The sequence below is a fragment of the Lethenteron reissneri genome, chromosome 59 (assembly GCF_015708825.2).
Source record: "Lethenteron reissneri isolate LAM-NWPU_2019-01 chromosome 59, ASM1570882v1, whole genome shotgun sequence".
In the NCBI taxonomy this organism is placed as follows: Eukaryota; Metazoa; Chordata; class Hyperoartia; order Petromyzontiformes; family Petromyzontidae; genus Lethenteron; species Lethenteron reissneri.
In genome coordinates this window covers 1897164-1922773 of record NC_083837.1, presented here as the reverse complement: position 1 = coordinate 1922773, position 25610 = coordinate 1897164, and the positions used below count along the sequence as shown (strand labels likewise).

Genomic DNA, 25610 nt, shown 5'->3' with positions numbered 1-25610 from the left:
CTCTCCCCAGTGGTTACGTTTGCACCGCACCGGGTACTCGTTGTGAGGCTGAGTCGACCTAGGGGAGGCCCAGGACCGGGTTTCGGACAATCGTCGCTGCTGCTGCTGCTGCTGCTGGTTCGCCAGCGGAGTGAACAGCGGACAAGAGACCAACTTTCTCTCTCTGCCGAAGCCCTCTCAGCATCGCCAACAGCAACAACAGCTACAACAACAGCAGCAACAGCAGCAGCACAACAGCAACAGCAACAACAGCAACAGCAGCAACAGCAACAACAGCAACAGCAGCAGCAACAACAGCAGCAGCAACAACAGCAACAACAACAGCAACAACAACAGCAACAACAACAGCAGCAACAACAACAGCAGCAGCAGCAACAGCAGCAGCTACAACAACAGCAGCAACAGCAGCAGCAACAAAGCAACAGCAACAACAACAGCAGCAACACAGCAACAGCAACAACAGCAGCAACAACAACAGCAGCAGCAACAGCAGCTACAACAACAGCAACAACAGCAGCAACAACAGCAACAGCAACAACAACAGCAGCAACAACAACACAGCAGCAGCAGCAACAACAGCAACAGCAACAACAGCAGCAGCTACAACAACAGCAGCAGCAGCAGCAACAACAGCAACAGCAACAACAACAGCAGCAACAACAACAGCAGCAGCAGCAACAACAACAGCAACAACAGCAGCAGCAACACAACAGCAGCAACAACAACAACAACAACAGCAGCAACAACAGCAACAACAACAGCAGCAACAGCAGCAGCAACAACAGCAGCAGCATCAACAGCAGCAGCAACAGCATCAACAGCAGCAGCAGCAACAGCAGCAACAACAGCAGCATCAACAACAGCAGCAGCAACAGCAGCAGCAACAGCAGCAACACAGCAACAACAGCAACAACAACAGCATCAACAACAAAAGCAACAACAGCAGCAACAACAGCAGCAACACAGCAAGCAGCAGCACAACAGCAGCAAACAACAGCAGCAACAACAACACAGCAAGCAGCAACAACAACAACAGCAACAACGCAGCAACAACAACAGCAGCAACAGCAACAGCATCAACAACAACAACAGCAAACCTCCACAAAGGCACCGAAACATCCTGAACCGCAACATCGATGCTGCTGCTATCATCCACGAGAACAGTACAACAACAATAACAACAACAGCAACAGCACAAGCCGTTCCAAATCGCTGTGACGACGACAACCGTCCAAACTCACAAAGCGTCGGGTTTGGAGGCAGCAGCGGCGGCAGCAGCGCCGCCCTTAAACGCCGGCGTTTCCTCGCCCACGACGGCCGCCACCCCCCACGGCGTCGCCTCCTTCACGGACAGCGACGACGGTGACAGCGACGATGGCCGCTGGCGGTGACGATGCCGGCGGTGCCCTCGGCAGCTCCGACGACAAATCCGGGTAGAGTCGCGGCGGTGAGGGCGGACCGGCGGCGGCGGTGGCGGCGTCGGAGGAGTGGGACGAGGCGATGGACTCGGAGCTGGAGCTTGGGCTACTGCTGCTGCTGCTGTTGTTGTTGGTGGTGGTGCTGGTGGTGGTGTTGGTGGTGTTGTTGGTGGCGGCTGCTGCGGTGGTGGTGGCGGTTGTTGTTGTTGTTGTTGTGGCGGCGTGCTGTTTTCAGGCTTCACGTCAACTGCGAAGAGAACGGAATGAGAGTTTGTGATCGACGATGACGATAGTGATGATGGTGATGATGATTGTAGTGATGATGGTGATGATGATTGTAGTGATGATGGTGATGATGATTGTAGTGATGATGGTGATGATGATTGTAGTGATGATGGTGATGATGATTGTAGTGATGATGGTGATGATGATTGTAGTGATGATGGTGATGATGATTGTAGTGATGAGGGTGATGATGATTGTAGTGATGAGGGTGATGATGATGACCATGATGATGTTGATGACAATGATCTCCATTCAACACAATATTAGAGTTTGTGAATATAGATGTAGACTTAACTCAACTTTGCGCTGGCTCATGATGACGAATTTGCTGATGATGTTGAAGACGATGACGACAAAGATGATGTTGATGATGATGACAATAAAGTTGGCGATGATGTTGATTACAATCATGACAAAGACAACGAAGATGTTGATCATGAAGGCGATGATGTTGATGACGATGATGACAAATTTGTATTTAAAGCTTCTTTCGTGACTGCAGGGATTCATCTTCTTGGTTCTTCCGGTAAAGTCACGTAGAAGGGAAGTAATAAAATAATAAAAATATAACGTAATAAAATACAATTCTCACGACGTTTCAGCCACAACGCAAGCAGCCGTCCTCAGGTGAAGAAACAGGTCTGAATGTTTAATTTATGTTTCATTCAGACGCTGTCTTCCCGACAGACCTGTTCTTCACCTGAGGACGGCTGCTTGCGTTGTGGCCGAAACGTCGTGGGAATTGTTAAATGTTTTGTTTATTATTTTATTATTTCCCTTCTACGTGGTGACTTTACCGAAAGAACCAAGAAGATGATGACAAAGATGATGACAAAGATGATGACGATGCTGACGAAGATGTTGACAGTGATGATGATGACGACGATATGAAGAAAGATGTTGATGACGATGATGATGTTGACGACGACGATGACAAAGATGATGACGAAGATGTTGACAGTGATGATGACGACGATATGAAGAAATGTTGATGACGATGATGTTGTTGATGACGACGATGACGAAGATGTTGACAGTGATGATGATGAAGATGTTGACAGTGATGATGATGACGATATGATGAAAGATGTTGATGACAATGATGATGTTGATGACGATGATGACAAAGATGATGACGAAGATGTTGACAGTGATGATGATATGAAGAAAGATGTTGATGACGATGATGTTGATGACGACGATGACGAAGATGTTGACAGTGATGATGAAGATGTTGACAGTGATGATGATGACGACGATATGAAGAAAGATGTTGATGATGTTGTTGTTGACGACGATGTTGTTGATGACGACAACGACGACGATGTTGACGGGTCATCACCTCCGTCCCGGCTGGAGGTCATGTAGACCCCGCCCATGGGCCGAGGGGTCTTGCTACCACACGGCACCACCACCGCCACCACCGCCACCACCGCCACCACCACCGGGCGTCTTGCCATGCCGGTGAGGGACGTTGGGCTGGGGAATCAGCAGGGGGGCGTCCGGGTCAGGGGGTGTCTTGAACACCTGGAGGAGGGGGGGGGGGGGGGGTCAGTGGTGAGATGTTAACTACCTCACCTGGTACACAGGAGGTCCTGGGTTCATTCCTGACCCTGACGCCTGCTGCTGTATATTTGGAGTTTGCGTGTCTCTCTCTCTGTGGTGAGATGTTAACTACCTCGCCTGGTCTACAGGAGGTCGTGGGTTCAATCCCGACCCTGACGATGCCTGCTGCTGTATATTTGGAGTTTGCGTGTCTCTCTCTCTCTCCATGGTGAGATGTTGACTACCTCGCCTGGTCTACAGGAGGTCGTGTGTTCAATCCTGACCCCGACGATGCCTGCTGCTGTATATTTGGAGTTTGTGCGTGTCTCTCTCTCCGTGGTGAGATGTTGACTACCTCGCCTGGTCTACAGGAGGTCGTGGGTTCGATCCCGACCCTGACGATGCCTGCTGCTGTATATTTGGAGTTTGTGTGTCTCTCTCTCTCTCCCGTGGATTATGAGCGAGCGCGCTGCACCTTGTCCGCGTTGTCGATGAGGATCTCGATGACGATGTTGTGGAACTTGATCTCCATGATGGCTGCCACCGACTCCTCCTGCGGCCGCATGAGCGTCGGGCCGAAGATCACGCCCAGGTTGGCCACCGTCATGAGGTTCTGCTTGTTGTGACTCGCCACGCTACACACCATCATCAGCACCACCACCACCACCATCAGCATCACCATCATCATCAGCACCACCATCATCATCATCATCACTATGATCATGAGGTTCAGCTTGTTGTGACTCGCCACGCTACACACCATCACCACCATCATCATCAGCACCATCATAAGCACCATCAGCACCATCATCATCGTCATCACCATCAGCACACATCATCATCAGCACCATCATCATCAGCACCATCATCATCAGCACCATCAGCAGCATCATCATCAGCACCATCATCATCAGCACCATCATCAGCACCATCATCAGCACCATCAGCAGCATCATCAGCACCATCATCATCGTCACCATCATCATCGTCACCATCATCAGCACCATCATCAGCATCATCACCATCAGCACCATCACCATCATCACCACCACCATCATCAGCACCACCAGCATCATCATCATCACTATGATCATGAGGTTCAGCTTGTTGTGACTCGCCACTCGACACACATCATCGTCATCATCATCGTCATTATCGTCATCATCATCATTATCATCATCGTCATCATCGTCATCATCATCGTCATCATTATCATCATCGTCGCCGCCGCGTGTGGAGGATGAGTTGTGTGGTGGTGGACGATGAGTTTGTGGTGGTGGACTTACACGATGAGGTGGTGGACGATGAGTTTTGTGGTGGTGGTGGACTTACACGATGAGGTGGTGGACGATGAGTTTGTGGTGGTGGTGGACTTACACGATGAGGAGGTGGACGATGAGTTTGTGGTGGTGGTGGACTTACACGATGAGGAGGTGGACGATGAGTTTGTGGTGGTGGTGGACTTACACGATGAGGTGGTTGGACGATGAGTTTGTGGGGTGGTGGACTTACACGATGAGTAGGTGGACGCATGAGTTTGTGGTGGTGGTGGACTTACACGATGAGGAGGTGGACGATGAGTTTGTGGTGGTGGTGGACTTACACGATGAGGTGGTGGACGATGAGTTTGTGGTGGTGGTGGGACTTACACCATGTGGTGGTGGACGATGATGTGTGTGGTGGTGGTGGACGATGAGTGTGTGGTGGTGGTGGACGATGAGTTTGTGGTGGTGGTGGACGATGAGTGTGTGGTGGTGGACGATGAGTGTGTGGTGGTGGACGATGAGTGTGTGGTGGTGGTGGACGATGAGTTTGTGGTGGTGGACGATGAGTTTGTGGTGGTGGTGGACTTACACGATGTGGTGGTGGACGATGAGTTTGTGGTGGTGGTGGACGATGAGTTTGTGGTGGTGGTGGACTTACACGATGAGGAGGTGGCCGATGAGTTGTGGGTGGTGTGGACGATGAGTTTGTGGTGGTGGTGGACTTACACGATGAGGTGGTGGACGCTGAGTTTGTGGTGGTGGTGGACTTACACGATGAGGTGGTGGAAGCGCTGAGTTTGTGGTGGTGGTGGACTTACACGATGAGGTGGGGACGATGAGTGTGTGGTGGTGGGGGACTTACACGATGAGGTGGTGGACGATGAGGTTTGTGGTGGTGGACGATGAGTTTGTGGTGGTGGTGGACGATGAGTGGTTGTGGGTGGTGGACGAATGCTAGTTTGTGGTGGTGGTGGACGATGGTGTGTGGTGGTGGTGGACGATGAGTTTGTGGTGGTGGTGGACGATGAGTGTGGTGGTGGTGGACTACACGATGAGGAGGAGGGACGATGAGTTTGTGGTGGTGGTGGACTTACACGATGAGGCGGTGGACGATGAGTTTGTGGTGGTGGTGGACTTACACGATGAGGTGGTGGACGATGAGTTTGTGGTGGTGGTGGACTTACACGATGAGGAGGTGGACGATGAGTTGTGGTGGTGGTGGACTTACACGATGAGGAGGTGGACGATGAGTTTGTGGTGGTGGTGGACGATGAGTTTGTGGTGGTGGTGGACTTACACGATGAGGAGGAGGACGATGAGTTTGTGGTGGTGGTGGACTTACACGATGAGGTGGTGGACGATGAGTTTGTGGTGGTGGTGGACTTACACGATGAGGAGGAGGACGATGAGTTGTGGTGGTGGTGGACTTACACGATGAGGAGGTGGACGATGGTTTGTGGTGGTGGTGGACCTTACACGATGAGGAGGAGTACGATGAGTTTGTGGTGGTGGTGGACTTACACGATGAGGTGGTGGACGATGAGTTTGTGGTGGTGGTGGACTTACACGATGAGGAGGTGGACGATGAGTTTTGTGGTGGTGGTGGACTTACACGATGAGGTGGTGGACGATGAGTTTGTGGTGGTGGTGGACTACACGATGAGGTGGTGGACGATGAGTTTGTGGTGGACTTACACGATGAGGTGGTGGACGATGAGTTTGTGGTGGTGGTAGACGCTGAGTTTGTGGTGGTGGTGGACTTACACGATGAGGTGGTGGACGATGAGTTTGTGGTGGTGGTGGACTTACACGATGAGGTGGTGGACGATGAGTTTGTGGTGGTGGTGGACGCTGAGTTTGTGGTGGTGGTGGACTTACACGATGAGGTGGTGGACGATGAGTTTGTGGTGGTGGACGCTGAGTTTGTGGTGGTGGTGGACTTACACGATGAGGTGGTGGACGATGAGCTGCAGCATGTCGCGGTTGGCGTCGGGCAGCTGGTAGACGAGAGCGTGGACCGCCTTCACACGGCTCTCCGGGTTCTCCAGCTCTGCCGTCGTCACGGAGACACGGAGACACGTCGTCATCGTCGTCACGGGGACATGTCATGGAGACGCGTCGTCACGGAGACACGTCATCGTCGTCATGGAGACACGTCGTCACGGAGACACGTCGTCATCGTCGTCACGGAAACACGTCGTCACGGAGACGCGTCGTCACAGAGACACGTCGTCATCGTCGTCACGGAAACACGTCGTCACGGAGACGCGTCGTCACAGAGACACGTCGTCATGGAGACACGTCATCGTCACATCGTCACAAACACGTCGTCATGGAGACACGTCATCGTCACATCGTCACAAACACGTCGTCATGGAGACACGTCGTCACGGAGACACGCCATCGTCACATCGTCATCATCACTAACACGTCGTCACGGAGACACGTTGCCGTGGAGACACGTCATCGCACAGACACGTGGTCACATCTTTACAAGACACACGCACACACAACAACAACAACCGCCATTCGCTACTCAGTGGCGGTGACGTCACCACGACGCTTGTGCCAGGCTAGGTGCACACGTTAAGGCCACGTGACGTGTCGAACGCCCGCTGGCAGGTCACGGGGCAGACCCAGCAGGTGCCACGGGTCGACTGACCGAGATGACCGAGATGACTGGCTGATGCACTACCTGTGCCCCCTACTGTGCCAACTTGCTGTGCTTTAGCCACCCGGCGCTCCGCTCGTTGTTGTGAGCGTCGCTCCTCCACCCTCCGTTGTTGTTGGAGGGCGACTGCCTCCAACTGCCCAGTAGCATCCTTCACGAGCCTCCTCCACAGAGGCCGATCTTGACACCGCTGGTACCAGTCATCGGCAAGTCCACTCAGCTCCACGTCCTCCTGTACCACATCACTCCATCTCTTCTCTAGCCCGTGCCGCGCCCGTTTAGCCCCCTCAATCCGGCCGAACAGAAGCTGTTTAGGCATGCGGTGGCTGGGCATGCGGGCTACATGACCCAGCCAACGCAGCCTTGCCTGCCGGAGGAGCTCACCGATGGGACTTGCCCAGATCTTTCAAGGACTTGTGAGCTCCTCACACAATCCAGCCTGCAGGTTAAACCCAGGATGGATCGTAGGCAGGCCAGCCTAAATGTTTCCAACCGGCAAAGATACTCCATTAGGGGGGTCCATGTTTAGGCATGCGGTGGCTGGGCATGCGGTGTCTGGGCATGCGGTGGCTGGGCATGCGGTGTCTGGGCATGCGGTGGCTGGGCATGCGGTGGCTGGGCATGCGGTGTCTGGGCATGCGGTGGCTGGGCATGCGGTGTCTGGGCATGCGGTGGCTGGGCATGCGGTGGCTGGGCATGCGGTGTCTGGGCATGCGGTGGCTGGGCATGCGGTGTCTGGGCATGCGGTGGCTGGGCATGCGGTGTCTGGGCATGCGGTGGCTGGGCATGCGGTGTCTGGGCATGCGGTGGCTGGGCATGCGGTGGGCTGGGCATACGGTGGCTGGGGCATGCGGTGGCTAGGCGTGCGGGCTACGTGGCCCAGCCGACGCACAACCAGACACGTCACAAGACATCCTCACAGACACCGTCCCAGGCACGTCGTGTCTCTGGTGGGCTCGTACTTGCGGCAAGAATGAAGCTGGCGTGCAGCTGATGAGTCATCAGGGGTTCGGGGAGAGTCCTACGGGGTCACAACGAGACAAAGACAAAAGATCACCCGTGTAGCCTTTAAGAGGCTGTTGGGGCAAGTGCTGTTAGAGCGAGCACCTATGAAGGCCGGAACAGTACACGAGGGGGTGGGTGGTCAGCACCACACAGACGCACGCACAGACACACACACGCACGCAGACTCGTCAACACAGACACACGCAGACTCAGCAACACAGACATACACGTGCACAGACACACACAGACACACAGACTCGTCAACAGACACACACACACACACAGACTCGTCAACACAGACACACACAGACACACACACACAGACTCGTCAACACAGACACACACACACGCAGACTCGTCAACACAGACACACACACTCACACACAGACTCGTAAACACACACACACACGCAGACTCGACAACACAGACACACGCAGACTCGACAACACACACACACCACGCTCGCACAGACTCGTCAACACAGACACACACACACCACACACACACACCACACACAGACTCGTCAACACAGACACACACACACCACACACACACCACAACACAGACTCGTCAACACAGACACACACACACCACACACACACCACACACAGACTCGTCAACACAGACACACACGCACACAGAAACACACAGACACACGCACACACAGACTTGGCAACACAGACACACACACACCACGCTCGCACAGACACACACACACAGAACACCTCCGAGCGTCGCAACATCCAACAGCGGCGCCGTCCTGGGCCCCCCCCCCCCCCTGCCCCCCCCCCCCCCCGTGACCGCCAAGGCAACGGGGGAAAGTGCTCGCACCTCAGGTAGCTCTTGAGTGCGCTGGTGATCGTCTTGATGTCCCAGTCCTGGGGGCTCTCCAGGTCAACTTCCGCCGCCGTTTTGGGGTCTGGTGGACAAAGACAAACGGTACGACGATGAAGATGATGATGAAGTTGATGACAATGGTGATGGTGACGATGATGGTGACGATGATGGTGATGGTGACGATGACCATGATGGTGACGATGATGGTGGTGATCTTCTTGGTTCTTTCGGTAGTCACGTAGAAGGGAAGTAATAAAATAATAAAAATAAAACATAATAAAATAATTCTCACGACGTTTCGGCCACAACGCAAGCAGCCGTCCTCAGGTGAAGAACAGGTCTGTCGGGGAGACAGAGTCTGAATGAACACCACCAGGCTTGGCAGCGTATATTTAAGCTGCTGGGTTAGAGGGGGAAGAGCGCCTTGACCTGTTCTTCACCTGAGGACGGCTGCTTGCGTTGTGGCCGAAACGTCGTGAGAATTATTTTATTATGTTTTATTTTTATTATTTTATTACTTCCCTTCTACGTGACTTTACCAAAAGAACCATAAAGATGAATCCCTGCAGTCACGAAAGCTTTAAATCGAAATGGTGATGATGACGATGATGGTGACGATGACGATGACAGAAGAGGTGCTAGGCATGGTGGTGTTGATGACGATGATGGTAACGATGACGATGATAGTGATGATGACGATGACGGTGACGATGACGATGATGGTGAAGATGACGATGATGGTGATGATGACGATGACAGAAGAGGTGCTAGGCATGGTGGTGTTGATGACGATGATGGTAACGATGACGATGATAGTGATGATGACGATGACGGTGACGATGACGATGACGGTGATGATGACGATGATGGTGATGATGACGATGACGGTGATGATGACAGAAGAGGTGCTAGGCATGGTGGTGTTGATGACGGTGATGAAGTTGATGATGACCATGATGGTGACGATGATGGTGTTGATGATGATGATGAAGTTGATGATGATGATGACAAAAGCGGTGGTAGTCGTGGCGGTGTTGACGACGATGACAACGACCCTGATTTTGCCATCGCTGCTGGCGATGACGACACATGTCGTGCTGACGAACACCAAGGTGGTGGAGGGCCTCACGACACAATGCGCGTCACCAATCACCGCGGTCCTTACCCACAGCCAGACTCAGCAACTTCTGCACTTTGGAACTGACCCCTACGATCCGGTACAGCCCTTGAGTGGTCACTCCTGAGTTCACATCCAAGGCAAACAAACACCGTCAACAACGCGTGTCAGACGCACGTGAAAGTAAATGCTCGCGTCGTTCGAGAGAATATAAATATTCGTAGGTTTTTTCGGTAAAGTCACGTAGGTAAAAAATTTAAATTAATAATATTAAAATAAAATAAAAATCACGACGTTTCGGAGGCAACACAAGCTTCCGTCTTTTATTTTACTTTTATTAATTTTAATGTTTTACCTACGTGACTTCGCCGAAAAAAACCTAAGAATATGAATCCTTGCAGTCACGAAAGCTTCAAATCTAGAAAGAATATAAATACTCAACTAAACTATTATACCGGTAGGAACCTCCTGGTTACACCAGCCCACAGGGGATTATTGTGTCCGTCGTGCAGGGAGGGGCTGGGTGGGGAGGGAGGGGCTGGGTAGGGAGGGTGGGGAGGGGCTGGGTGGGGAGGGTAGGGCTGGGTGGGGAGGGGCTGGTCACCCCGTGGTGCCCTTATACAACTCAACGTTTAACCTACTCACGCCGGCTTGTGCCCGCCCTCACAGTCGGACATATTTGCGGAATACACCACGCCGCCGTTGACCCTGCAGGCCATTGACCGAGCAACCCAACGTTCCTACCAGCTCCCTCCGCAGGACAATGTGTTAACATCGCCACAAAAATCCACAAAGCGCTTAGCAGTGAGAACACGCAACAGCCAATGAGATGGCGACTCACACAGAGACCCGTAGACTCACGCAGAGACCCATCGACTCGCACAGAGACCCATAGACTCGCACAGAGACCCATAGACCCACACAGAGACACACAGACTCACACAGACACCCATAGACTCACGCAGAGACCCATCGACTCACACAGAGACCCATAGACTCACACAGAGACTCATAGACTCACACAGAGACCCATAGACTCACACAGAGACACTCAGACTCACACAGAGACTCATAGACTCACACAGAGACCCATCGACTCACACAGAGACTCATAGACTCACACAGAGACCCATAGACTCACACAGAGACACATAGACTCACACAGAGACACACAGACTCACACAGAGACTCATAGACTCACACAGAGACCCATAGACTCACACAGAGACTCATAGACTCACACAGAGACCCATAGACCCACACAGAGACCCATAGACTCTCACAGACCCATAGACTCACACAGAGACCCATAGACAAACACAGAGACCCATAGCCCCACACAGAGATCCATATACTCACACAGAGAGACCCATAGACTCACACAGAGACCCATAGACTCACACAGAGACCCACAGACTCACACAGAGACCCATAGACTCACACAGAGACACAGACTCACACAGAGACACATAGACTCACACAGAGACCCATAGACTCACACAGAGACCCATAGACCCACACAGAGACACACAGACTCACACAGAGACCCATAGACTCACGCAGAGACCCATCGACTCACACAGAGACCCATAGACTCACACAGAGACCCATAGACTCACACAGTTTCAGAGACCCATAGACTTCCACAAAGATATTTGAATTGACACTCACCTCTCGTTTCAACCGCAGAGATGCAATTTCTTACAAAGTTGAAGCCCAAATCATTGAGTTGCGCTGGAAGGGAGAATATTGAAACACACAGGAGGGGTCGGTGAATTATCTTTTTAAATCCTTTATATTAAGTTCACTTGCTTGCTTGCTTAGGACCGTGCAAATCTTTAGGCCGTTTTTTAACCCACTTCCCGTGATCCAATCGAGCTGACATTTTGCACACCACCAAGCTTGGCAGCGTATATTTCAGCTGGGTTGGAGGGGGAAGAGCGCCTTGACAAAGGAATTTCCATATATTGTCAAGGCGCTCTGCCCCCCTCCATCTCAGCTTAAATAGACGCTCCAAGCCTGGGGTGTGTCATTCAGACTGTCTTCTCGACAGACCTGTTCTCCACATGAGGACGGCTGCTTGCGTTGTGGCCGAAACGTCGTGAGAATTGTATTTTATTATGTTGTATTTTTATTATTTTATTATTTCCCTTCTACGTGATGACTTTACCGAAAGAACCAAGAAGATGAATCCCTGCAGTCACGAAAGCTTTAAACTGCTCTAGAGGAGTTGAACACCCCTAGCTGATACTGCTATTCAGTGGCGTGAAATCAAATGCATCGCTCCGGATGTCCGCTGTAAAGTATGATCTTGAGTTTCGATTATGGTGTGCTGATCTTTAAAGGTGCATTGACAAATGTTGATACTGCTACTGATACTCCTGCTGTTATGGAGTGACTCATGCAGCCAGCTATGGCTGCAAAGTTTGGTCGTACACCGAAATTAACTCTGTTAAAAATGGGGTATGCCGATAGCATAAAAATGAGATGTGATAGAGAAAATCTGAGAGCAGGTTTGGAATCGGCACCCTGAAATTAGTCTAGAACAGCTGCAAAAGTCCAGGCCAGAAAAAGTTGTTTTTTGTTGTTGACCAGTGTAATAAATGAACTCAATATGAGTGGTCCGTGGAAGAGGATCACACAGAGCTACATCTGAGACCCCCTTCTTCGTCAAATGACTCTCTGGTCCACACGCAGTAGAGGGCAGTGCATCTCCCAACGTTGCCGCGTCGCACGAGCAGTTGAACCAAAACGTTGACAAAATTCTCAAAGGGCTGCAATTTTTTTTTGCCAAATGAAAGTGGAAGTCACCGCTACGCTACGACGGGGATTTCTTCTGTTGTGCGCTGCCACTCACAGGTGACCCGGGCTGAGGCAATCAACTTCGCTGCGCTTTGAATACCCAGATCGGTGGTGATGAGCACTGTTGCTGGTGAGGTGTGCGGTGAGTTCAGTAGTGGTGAGCTGTGCGGTGAGTTCACTACTGGTGCTGGAGATACAAGCGCGCACACACAGACACACACACATACATACACAGACCAACATACACAGACCAACACACGCAGACACACAGACACACACAGACACACAGACCAACACAGACACACACACAGACAGACACACACAGACCAACACACACAGACACACACACATACACACAGACCGACACACACAGACACATAGACCAACACACACAGACACACACACAGACACAAAGATCCCCGTATAGGGGATATAAGTTAAGATTCCTACTTGTTCAATGTATGCACCGTCCCGCCATAGTGAATTCCTTGTCTGTGCAAACTTACATGGCGATTAAAACCGTTTCTGATTCTGATTCTGATAGCCTGGAACAGACTGTTGGGGCAAATGCTGTTAGCGAGCACCTATGAAGGCCGGAACGGCACACGAGAGGGTGGGTGGCCAGCACCACGCCCGACCGCCTTTGTCTCCCTAGTGGCGATGTTTACACACCGCACCAGGTACTCATTTGAGGCTGAGTCGACCTAGGGGAGGCCCGGGACCGGTTCAGATAATCGTCACTGGTGTTGGCCGTGAGCGGGAATCGAACCTGTGTCGCCAGGTTCATAGCGCAGCGTAGCGCTAACCACTACACTATCGCACACAGACACACACACAGACACACACACACAGACACACACAGACACACACGCACAGACATACAGACACACACGCACAGACATACAGACACACACGCACAGACATACAAACCAACACACACAGACACACAGACACACACGCAGAGACACACACACAGACACACACACAGACACACACACACAGACACACACGCACAGACATACAGACACACACACACAGACATACAAACCAACACACACAGACACACAGACACACACACACAGACACACACAGACACACACAGACACACACAGACACACACAGACACACACAGACACACACAGACACACACAGCTGTTCCTTAAACATAAAATATTTTCGAAACTTACTCTCCTCCCGCTTGCTGTTTAGTCTTGGCATTGTGTAAACCTGCAAAACACACGAAAAAATATTATTAATTGACTTCATAAAAATAAAACAATTTCCTCTTGGGCTAATGAGTTATCCCCTCCAACACAAAGACACCCTCTCTTTGTGGGGGTGTATGAAATTCATAGACCCAGAGACTCGCACAGAGACCCATAGAATCACACAGAGGACCATAGACTCACACAGAGACCCATAGACTCACACAGAGGACCATAGACTCACACAGAGACCCATAGACTTACACAGAGACCCATAGACTCACACAGAGGACCATAGACTCACATCGAGACCCATAGACTTACACAGAGACCCATAGACTCACACAGAGACCCATAGACTCACACAGAGACCCATAGACAGGCACAGAGACCCATAGACTCACATCGACAACCATCGGCTCACATAGAGATGCACTAATAGACTGACACAGAGACCCATTGACTCACAGAGAGACCCATAGAATCACGCAGAGGACCATAGACTCACACAGAGACCCGTAGACTCACACAGAGACCCATAGACTCGCAGAGAGACCCACAGGCTCACACAGAGACCCATAGACTCGCACAGAGACCCATAGACTCACACAGAGACCCATAGACTCGCACAGAAACCCATAGACTCACAGAGAGACCCATAGACTCACACAGAGACCCATAGAATCACACAGAGGACCATAGACTCACACAGAGACCCGCAGAGACTCAGAGACCCTGAGGCTCACACAGAGACTCGTAGACTAACAGAGACCCAGAGACCCACGTAGAAACACACAAAGCCAATGTGATTCGTGGTCAAACATTCTACGCGACCACGGGGAGAGAGAGAAACACGCAAACTCCAAATATACAGCAGGGGCCCGGATCGAACCCACGACTTCCTTTAGACCAGGCGAGGTAGTTAACATCTCCTAGCCACCGTGATGATAATGATGAGAGAGAGAGAGAGAGAGACACGAAAACTCCAAATATACCACAAGGCGTCGCCAGGGTCGGGCTTCGAACCCACGACCTCCTGTAGACCAGGCGAGGTAGTTAACATCTCACCATGGAGAGAGAGAGAGACACGCAAACTCCAAATATACAGCAGGCGTCAGGGTCGGGATCGAACCCACGACCTCCTGCGTACCAGGTGAGGTAGTCAACATCTCGCCACCGTGGCAAGGTCTTATTGGGCCAATAAACAGCCAAATAACTCTAAAACGCGTGGACGTTGATTCTAAATGTGGAGGGGGGGAAAACCGTGGTACGCCCGGAGAAAAATCCACGCGGAGAGAGAGACACGCAAACTCCAAATATACAGCAGGCGTAGATCTGGATGTCCTGTCCCCCGTCAGAGGAACGTGTAATTTCCGCCAAACGGCTCCGTGTCTCTCCGTGGGGCGCGACTCACGGGTTCTTTGCCATCCATCGCTTCCATCCACAGCTTCCGCTCATCCTCCGAGGGAGCCTGCAGCGTCATGACGGTTGGTCTGGAAGGCATCGACATCACGGTCATCGTCGTCATCGTCGTCATCGTCATCATCATCATCAGCAGCAGCAGCAGCATCGACATCGTCTTAAGTAGCATCATCATCAGCAGCAGCATCACCATCGTCTTAAGTAGCATCAGCAGCATCATCGCCATCGTCTTAAGTAGCATCATCATCATCATCAGCAGCAGCAGCATCGCCATCATCTTAAGTAGCATCATCAGCAGCAGCAGCAGCATCGCCCTCGTCTTAAGTAGCATCATCAGCAGCAGCAGCATCGCCATCGTCTTAAGTAGCATCATCATCAGCAGCAGCATCGCCCTCGTCTTAAGTAGCATCATCATCAGCAGCAGCAGCATCGCCATCGTCTTAAGTAGCATCATCATCAGCAGCAGCAGCAGCAGCAGCAGCATCGCCATCGTCTTAAGTAGCATCATCATCAGCAGCAGCAGCAGCAGCAGCAGCATCGCCATCGTCTTAAGTAGATTCATCATCATCATCATCAGCAGCAGCAGCATCGCCATCGTCTTAAGTAGCATCATCATCAGCAGCAGCATTGCCATCGTCTTAAGTAGCATCATCAGCAGCAGCAGCATCGCCATCGTCTTAAGTAGCATCATCATCAGCAGCAGCAGCAGCATTGCCATCGTCTTAAGTAGCATCATCAGCAGCAGCAGCAGCAGCATCGCCATCGTCTTAAGTAGATTCATCATCATCATCAGCAGCAGCAGCAGCAGCATCGCCATCGTCTTAAGTAGCATCATCATCAGCAGCAGCAGCAGCATCGCCATCGTCTTAAGTAGCATCATCATCATCAGCAACAGCAGCAGCATCGCCATCGTCTTAAGTAGATTCATCATCATCATCAGCAGCAGCAGCATCGCCATCATCTTAAGTAGCATCATCAGCAGCAGCATCACCATCGTCTTAAGTAGCAGCAGCAGCAGCAGCATCGCCATCATCTTAAGTAGCATCATCAGCAGCAGCATCGCCATCGTCTTAAGTAGCATCATCATCATCAGCAGCAGCAGCAGCATCGCCATCGTCTTAAGTAGATTCATCATCAGCAGCAGCAGCAGCATCGCCATCATCTTAAGTAGCATCATCATCAGCAGCAGCATCACCATTGTCTTAAGTAGCATCATCAGCAGCAGCAGCAGCATCGCCATCGTCTTAAGTAGATTCATCATCAGCAGCAGCAGCAGCATTGCCATCATCTTAAGTAGCATCATCATCAGCAGCAGCAGCAGCATCGCCATCATCTTAAGTAGCATCATCAGCAGCAGCAGCAGCAGCATCGCCATCATCTTAAGTAGCATCATCAGCAGCAGCAGCAGCATCGCCCTCGTCTTAAGTAGCATCATCAGCAGCAGCAGCATCGCCATCGTCTTAAGTAGCATCATCATCAGCAGCAGCATCGCCCTCGTCTTACGTCACATTTCCCACGTCGCGTGCCCAATGTCACGTGTGCCAGCTGTCATCACGTGTCACATGTCGCGTGTCCCGTGTGCCACGCGTGTGTCAGGTGTCATCACATGTCACATGCGTGTGTCAGGTGCCGCAAGCCTCCGACCTGTCGATGGCCTCGATGTCGAAGCAGAAGCGTTTCTCGATGGAGTCGGTTTTTCGCCGCACGCACGATTTGAGCTGGAACGAGTCCCGCTCTCCTTGTGGACTCAACACCAGTCCGTTCTGACACGCGGAGACACACACAGAGACCCCCAATCCACCACCACCGCCAACTCATGTAGCCTTAGCGGTAATCCTGCACAATGCACGGGCATATGCAGTACTAATCACATACCTGCATTTCCCATATCACATACCTGCATTTCCCTTATCCCCCTCCCTTTGATGCTGCTAACCCTGCATAATGCACGGGCATATGCAGTACTAATCACATACCTGCATTTCCCATAAATATGCTAAATTCCTCTTGATATGCATATTCTTTTTTTAAGGCTCCCCCTTTCAACCTAGCTTATATACATGCTCCAAGCTCGTGTGCTGTTTCATTCAGACGCTGTCGCCTCGACAGACCTGGTTTCACCTGAGGACGGCTGCTTGCGTTGTGGCCGAAACGTCGTGAGAATAATTTTATTATTTTATTATTTCCCTTCTAAGTGGTGACTTTACCGAAAGAACCAAGAAGATGAATCCCTGCAGTCACGAAAGAAGCTTTAAATCGAAATTTAGCGAACTTGTCGGGGCAAGCACTGATAGCGAACAGCACCGACACACGAAGGCTGAGCCGACCTAGGGGAGGCCCAGGAGCGGTTCAGATAATCGTCACCGGTGGCGTTGGCCGCGAGCGGGAATCGAACTTGCCGGGTTCGTAGCGCAGCGTAGCGCTAACCGCTACACTACACTACACGCGCGCAGACACAAAGATCCCCCGTATAGCCTTAACAGACTGTAGGGGAAAGTGCTGTTAGCGAGCACCTATGAAGGCCGCAACGGTACACGAGGGGGTGGGTGGCCAGCGCCACGCCCGACCGCCTTTGTCTCCCCAGTGGCAATGTTTACACACCGCACCAGGTACTCATTTGAGGCTGAGTCGACCTAGGGGAGGCCCGGGACCGGTTCAGATAATCGTCACTGGTGTTGGCCGTGAGCGGGAATCGAACCCGTGTCGCTGGGTTCATAGCGCAGCGCGCTAACCGCTACACTACCGCTCCCCACCACGCAGACACACACACACAGACACACATACAGTGCGTACCTACCACGTCCTATAACCCAGCCTCCGAACCGCTTACCCGACCCCTCCGCGCGCACTCCACGCTCGCGCAGACTCACCGTTCGCGTAACCCGTGGGCTAAGGGGTGGGGGGGGGGGTGGGGGAGCGGTGTTTTACCAGCTTCCCGGTCGGCTTCGGGTCGTAGGCGAGCATGGAGAAGTAGCCCGTGTTCTTGCTGTAGCAGCAGTAGTGCTTCACCCACGCGGAGCCAAAGTGACCTGCAGGCATGGCGGGGGGGGGGAGGGAGGGTGGTGGTTCACAACATTTGTCCGTGTCTCAAGGCTACGTGTGTGTGTGTCAGTGTCTCAAGGCTACGTGCGTGTGTCCGTGTCTCAAGGCTACGTGCGTGTGTCCGTGTCTCAAGGCTACGTGCATGTGTGTCAGTGTCTCAAGGCTACGTGCGTGTGTGTGTCAGTGTCTCAAGGCTACGTGCGTGTGTGCGTGTATCTCAAGGCTACGTGCGTGTGTGTCAGTGTCTCAAGGCTACGTGCGTGTGTCAGTGTCTCAAGGCTACGTGCGTGTGTCAGTGTCTCAAGGCTACGTGCGTGTGTCCGTGTCTCAAGGCTACGTGCGTGTGTGTCAGTGTCTCAAGGCTACGTGCGTGTGTCCGTGTCTCAAGGCTACGTGCGTGTGTCCGTGTCTCAAGGCTACGTGCGTGTGTGTCAGTGTCTCAAGGCTACGTGCGTGTGTCCGTGTCTCAAGGCTACGTGCGTGTGTCCGTGTCTCAAGGCTACGTGCGTGTGTGCGTGTCTCAAGGTGTACAGTCTGGAAAGTACCCACATGACAAATTTCAAGTTTGTTGCACGTCGGGAAGTACGCTAAACATTTTGAACAGACGCACATAATCACAGCTTTGCCTTCCATACACCTGAGGACGGCTGCTTGCGTTGTGGCCGAAACGTCGTGAGAATTATTTTATCTTTTATTTTTATTATTTTATTATTTCCCTTCTACGTGACTTTACCGAAAGAACCAAGAAGATGAATCCCTGCAGTCACGAAAGCTTTAAATCGAAAAATATACGGAGATGTTTATATATGTAACAAAATGGGCTTCATATCATCTCCGGCAAGAACAAAATGAGGAGTTAAGATGCTCAAACACCAAGCAGACAGAGACAAATTTCGAAAAAATTAACCCGTAAAAACAAAGTTTTTCACTATAAATCCTTTATATGCGTGTTCAATGGGCCACAACCCAGCCCACATTGGTCTTTGAAACGGGCGGCTAGAGTCCTCTCGTCCTCTGGCTTGAGATGGCTGCCACCTATGGGTCAGATGATTGCCTGCCACCATTAAGCAATTGGTAATTAAATGTAATTTATTTTTTCCTAAAAAGTGTAAAGTTTTGGGAAAAAAATTTCACGAAAAGAAATTGTCACGCACAACGAGTCTGTGTGCAAAATGTCAGCTCGACTGGATCATGGGAAGTGGGTTAAAAAACGACCGAAAGATTTGCACGGTCATAAGCAAGCAAGCAAGCGAACTTAATATAAAAGATTTAAATAAAAAACGACCGAAAGATTTGCACGGTCGTAAGCGCGCAAGCAAGCAAGCGCGCAAGCAAGCGCGCAAGCAAGCGAACTTAATATAAAGGATTTAAAAAGACGCTTTGATGAAATCACGCAACCACCGTCCTTGAAACCGAGGGCCTCCACCAGAGCTACAGTGTCTGCACCGGCGTTAGACCCGATAGCAACTTCAATAGGAGCAGAGTAGAAGCAAACACTTTGTTTGTTACTAATGTAACGTGATGCAGTCCTTGAAGCCAACTGACCTACACCAGAGGCAGCCGCCTTAATGGCCTTGTCTCTGTACCGGGTGATATGGAGCAAAGAACAAAGCCAAAGAATTTGGACGAGTGGGTGAGTGAGTGAGTGAGTGGGTGGGTGAGTGAGTGGGTGAGTGATTGGGTGGGTGAGTGAGTGGGTGAGTGGGTGAGTGAGTGAGTGGGTGAGTGAGTGGGTGAGTCATTGGGTGGGTGAGTGAGTGGGTGAGTGATTGGGTGAGTGGGTGGGTGAGTGGGTGAGTGAGTGGGTGGGTGATTGGGTTGGGTGGGTGGTTGAGTGAGTGGGTGAGTGAGTGAGTGAGTGGGTGAGTGGGTGGGTGAGTGGGTGAGTGGGTGGGTGAGTGGGTGAGTGGGTGGGTGGGTGAGTGGGTGGGTGGGTGGGTGAGTGAGTGGGTGAGTGGGTGGGTGGGTGAGTGGGTGGGTGAGTGAGTGGGTGAGTGAGTGGGTGGGTGAGTGAGTGGGTGAGTGAGTGGGTGAGTGAGTGAGTGGGTGGGTGAGTGGGTGAGTGATTGGGTGGGTGAGTGAGTGGGTGAGTGGGTGAGTGAGTGAGTGGGTGAGTGAGTGGGTGAGTGAGTGGGTGGGTGAGTGAGTGGGTGAGTGAGTGGGTGAGTGAGTGGGTGAGTGAGTGGGTGAGTGAGTGGGTGAGTGGGTGAGTGGGTGAGTGAGTGGGTGAGTGGGTGGGTGAGTGAGTGGGTGAGTGAGTGGGTGAGTGAGTGGGTGAGTGAGTGGGTGAGTGAGTGAGTGAGTGGGTGAGTGGGTGGGTGAGTGGGTGAGTGGGTGAGTGGGTGAGTGGGTGGGTGAGTGGGTGAGTGGGTGAGTGGGTGGGTGAGTGGGTGGGTGAGTGGGTGAGTGGGTGAGTGGGTGGGTGAGTGGGTGAGTGGGTGGGTGGGTGAGTGAGTGAGTGGGTGAGTGAGTGGGAGAGTCATTGGGTGAGTGGGTGAGTGGGTGAGTGGGTGAGTGATTGGGTGAGTGATTGGGTGAGTGATTGGGTGATTGGGTGAGTGGGTGATTGGGTGAGTGGGTGAGTGATTGGGTGGGTGAGTGAGTGGGTGAGTGGGTGAGTGATTGGGTGAGTGATTGGGTGAGTGAGTGGGTGAGTCATTGGGTGAGACATTGGGTGAGTCATTGGGTGAGTGATTGAGTGAGTGAATGGGTGAGTGAGTGGGTGAGTGGGTGGGTGAGTGGGTGAGTGAGTGAGTGGGTGGGTGATTGGGTGAGTGGGTGATTGGGTGAGTGGGTGATTGGGTGGGTGATTGGGTGAGTGGGTGAGTGATTGGGTGAGTAAGTGGGTGAGTGATTGAGTGAGTGAATGGGTGAGTGAATGGGTGAGTGAATGGGTGGGTGAGTGAATGGGTGAGTGAATGGGTGGGTGAGTGAGTGATTGAGTGAGTGAGTGATTGGGTGAGTGAGTGGGTGAGTCATTGGGTGGGTGAGTTATTGGGTGAGTGGGTGAGTGAGTGAGTGATTGAGTGAGTGATTGGGTGAGTGAATGGGTGAGTGAGTGATTGGGTGAGTGGGTGAGTGAGTGAGTGATTGGGTGAGTGATTGGGCGAGTCATTGAGTGAGTGGGTGAGTGGGTGAGTGAGTGGGTGAGTGATTGGGTGAGTGATTGGGTGAGTGAGTGAGTGATTGAGTGAGTGGGTGGCTGAGTGATTGGGTGAGTGACTGGGTGAGTGATTGGGTGAGTGATTGGCCGAGTCATTGAGTGAGTGGGTGAGTGAGTGAGTGATTGAGTGAGTGGGTGAGTTAGTGATTGGGTGAGTGAGTGATTGGGTGAGTGAGTGGGTGTGTGGGTGAGTGAGTGGGTGAGTGATTGAGTGAGTGATTGGGTGAGTGAATGGGTGAGTGAATGGGTGAGTGGGTGAGTGAGTGGGTGAGTGAATGGGTGAGTGAATGGGTGAGTGATTGGGTGAGTGATTGGGTGAGTCACTGGGTGAGTAAGTGGGTGAGTGATTGAGTGAGTGAGTGAGTGAGTGGGTGAGTGAGTGAGTGGGTGAGTGAATGGGTGAGTGAATGGGTGAGTGGGTGAGTGAGTGGGTGAGTGAGTGGGTGAGTGAATGGGTGAGTGACTGGGCGAGTGATTGGGTGAGTGAATGGGTGAGTCATTGGGTGAGTGATTAGGCGAGCGAGCGAGCGAGCGAGCAAACTCCTGCACTGACGTACGTTTCTCCAGCATGAAGAGGTAGCCCTCGATGACGAACGGGTTCTGGGGGACGCGCGCTCCAAACGAGGTGTTCATCTTCTGCATCAGCTGCTCCACCTCGGAGCGCGTGCTCTCAAAGCGCTCCCGCGTCTACGCCGACGGACGACAAACAGAACCAAAACAATTGTTCACACACCGCGAGGAAATCCGATGAGCCGTGAAGCTCTTTATGACAGATGTCCGGGAGGGTCACGGGGTGAGAACGCCACGACAACAGACACAATACGAAAGCACGGCAGTCGTGCAAAGTGCAAGAAAGGTAAAGGATCACCCAAACACAAACAAATACGTGTCCTCTCTCTGTGTGTCCTTGTGATGTCTGTCTGCTTGTACGTCTGTCTATAGTTTTCTAGTTAGATAATTTTTGTTGCTATTTCTTTTATGCCTGATGATGATTGCTTGTGTTGCAATCGAAACGTCGTAATATGCTATTATTTAATTTATTATTTTGTCTTTAGACGTGACTTTACCGAAAGAACCAAAGAATAAATACAACTACACCATCGCCATCCCACCAGGCCAAAACAATAACAACAAGACAAAGATCCCCTGGGTAGTCTCGCAGACTGAAGAGGCAAGGGGGGGGTGGGCTTGTTGGCGAGCACCTATTGAGATTATTTGGCTCCTGATAAGCCACTTCGTTGAGCGACAGCCACGTCGCTGATGACAAGATACGCCGAGAGCAACGTGGTGGTGGTGGTGATGGTGGTGGTGGTGGGGGAGGTGATGATGATGGTGGTGGTGGTGGGGGAGGTGATGATGGTGGTAGTGGTGGTGATGATGGTGGTGGTGGTGGGGGAGGTGATGATGGTGGTGGTGGTGGGGGAGGTGGTGGTGGTGGTGGTGGGGGAGGTGGTGGTGATGGTGGTGGTGATGGTGGTGGCGGTGATGATGGTGGTGATGATGGTGGTGGTGATGATGATGGTGGTGGTGGTGGCGGAGGTGATGATGGTGGTGGTGATGATGATGGTGGTGGTGATGATGCTGATGAAGATGGTGGTGGTGGTGAAGATGGTGGTGGTGATGGTGGTGGTGGTGATGATGATGGTGGTGGTGATGGTGCTGATGAAGATGGTGGTGGTGATGAAGAAGATGATGATGATGATGCTGATGATGGTGATGATGCTGATGATGGTGGTGGTGGTGATGATCATCGTGCCGGGCGTATCGACGGCTGTGTAGGTGGCACGCGTACTCACGTTCTGGATGTTGCCCTGCAGGAAGTGCTGGTAGTGGTGGAACTCCTTGGCGAGCTCGTAGCCCTGGTGGTAGAACGTGAAGAGACCCTGGAGAAATGCCAGCAGCTGTGAGAGGGGAAGACGCGGGGACGGGGGGAGGGATGGTAGGACTTTACACACGGCTACGATGATGATGAAGGCAACACCAATGATGATGATGAAGGCAACACCGATGATGATGATGGAGACAACACCGATGATGATGATGATGGAGACAACACCGATGATGATGATGATGGAGACAACACCAATGATGATGATGATGATGAAGGCAACACCGATGATGATGATGATGATGAAGGCAACACCGATGATGATGATGATGGAGACAACACCGATGATGATGATGATGATGGAGACAACACCGATGATGATGATGATGATGAAGGCAACACCGATGATGATGATGGAGACAACACCGATGATGATGATGATGGAGACAACACCGATGATGATGATGATGATGGAGACAACACCAATGATGATGATGAAGGCAACACCGATGATGATGATGATGATGAAGGCAACACCGATGATGATGATGATGGAGACAACACCGATGATGATGATGATGGAGACAACACCGATGATGATGATGATGAAGGCAACACCGATGATGATGATGAAGGCAACACCGATGATGATGATGATGGAGACAACACCGATGATGATGATGATGGAGACAACACCGATGATGATGATGATGATGAAGGCAACACCGATGATGATGATGATGAAGGCAACACCGATGATGATGATGATGAAGGCAACACCGATGATGATGATGATGAAGGCAACACCGATGATGATGATGAAGGCAACACCGATGATGATGATGATGATGAAGGCAACACCGATGATGATGATGATGGCAACACCGATGATGATGATGATGAAGGCAACACCGATGATGATGATGATGATGAAGGCAACACCGATGATGATGATGATGATGAAGGCAACACCGATGATGATGATGGAGACAACACCGATGATGATGATGATGGAGACAACACCGATGATGATGATGATGGAGACAACACCAATGATGATGATGATGATGAAGGCAACACCGATGATGATGATGTTGATTGAGACAATTCTAGATTTACCTTGATACAGTAAATCGAGCTGTGACGGTCCCACCTGATGACGGAGACTTGTGTTGCCTTCCGAAACGTCGTGATTTTTAATTTTATTTCTATTATTTTATTTATTTTTACCTACGTGACTTTACCGAAAAAAACCTAAGAGTATGAAGAAGACAATGACGACACTGATGATGATGATGATCATGACGATGATGATGATGACGATGACAACACCGATGATGATTAAATCCATGATGCCGACGTTGATATCGATGCCCAAGACAATGACAACGCTGATGATGATGATCATGACGATGGCGATGATGATGATGACGATGATCATGACGATGGCGATGATGCTGATGACGATGGCAACACCGACGACGATTAAGTCCATGATGCCGACGTTGATACCGATGCCCAAGACAATGACAACGCTGATGACGATCATCAAGTCCACGATGGTGACGATGACGACGATGACGGCGATGACGGTGACCGTGACGACGGTGGCGATGACGGTGACGACGGTGACCGTGACGACGGTGGCGATGACGGTGACGGTGATGACGGTGACCGTGACGACGGTGGCGATGACGGTGACGGTGATGACGACCTTACCGGCTCCACAAACTCAAACTTCTTGCGCTCCTGCACCTCCTGCACCTTGCACACGTACTGCAGGGAGACCTCGTTGAAGTGCCTCCGTGTCACCTCCAGCTGCGTGTCGGCCTGCACAGCAGACGCGCGCAGAGACACGCGCAGAGACACGCAGACGCACGCAGACACACACAGACACAAGCAGAGACACGCGCAGAGACACGCAGAGACACACAGACACACGCAGAGACACGCGCAGAGACACGCAGACGCACGCAGACGCACACAGACACACGCAGAGACACAC

General features: G+C 51.7%; 1 protein-coding gene across 1 annotated transcript in view; it reads right to left on the bottom strand.

The window, feature by feature from the left end:
* Positions 1-1237: 1237 nt before the first annotated feature.
* Positions 1238-25610, bottom strand: part of LOC133357724 (rho GTPase-activating protein 26-like) — a 38951-nt gene continuing 14578 nt past the window's right edge. The window contains 18 exon segments of the mRNA XM_061575818.1: positions 1238-1378; positions 1380-1639; positions 1642-1665; positions 3046-3104; positions 3106-3230; positions 3724-3883; positions 6458-6563; positions 8147-8205; positions 9021-9108; positions 10192-10266; positions 11815-11877; positions 14133-14172; positions 15565-15643; positions 17217-17335; positions 18501-18601; positions 22335-22464; positions 23574-23678; positions 25325-25435. Of these exon segments, the coding sequence (XP_061431802.1) occupies positions 1238-1378; positions 1380-1639; positions 1642-1665; positions 3046-3104; positions 3106-3230; positions 3724-3883; positions 6458-6563; positions 8147-8205; positions 9021-9108; positions 10192-10266; positions 11815-11877; positions 14133-14172; positions 15565-15643; positions 17217-17335; positions 18501-18601; positions 22335-22464; positions 23574-23678; positions 25325-25435 (1845 nt within the window).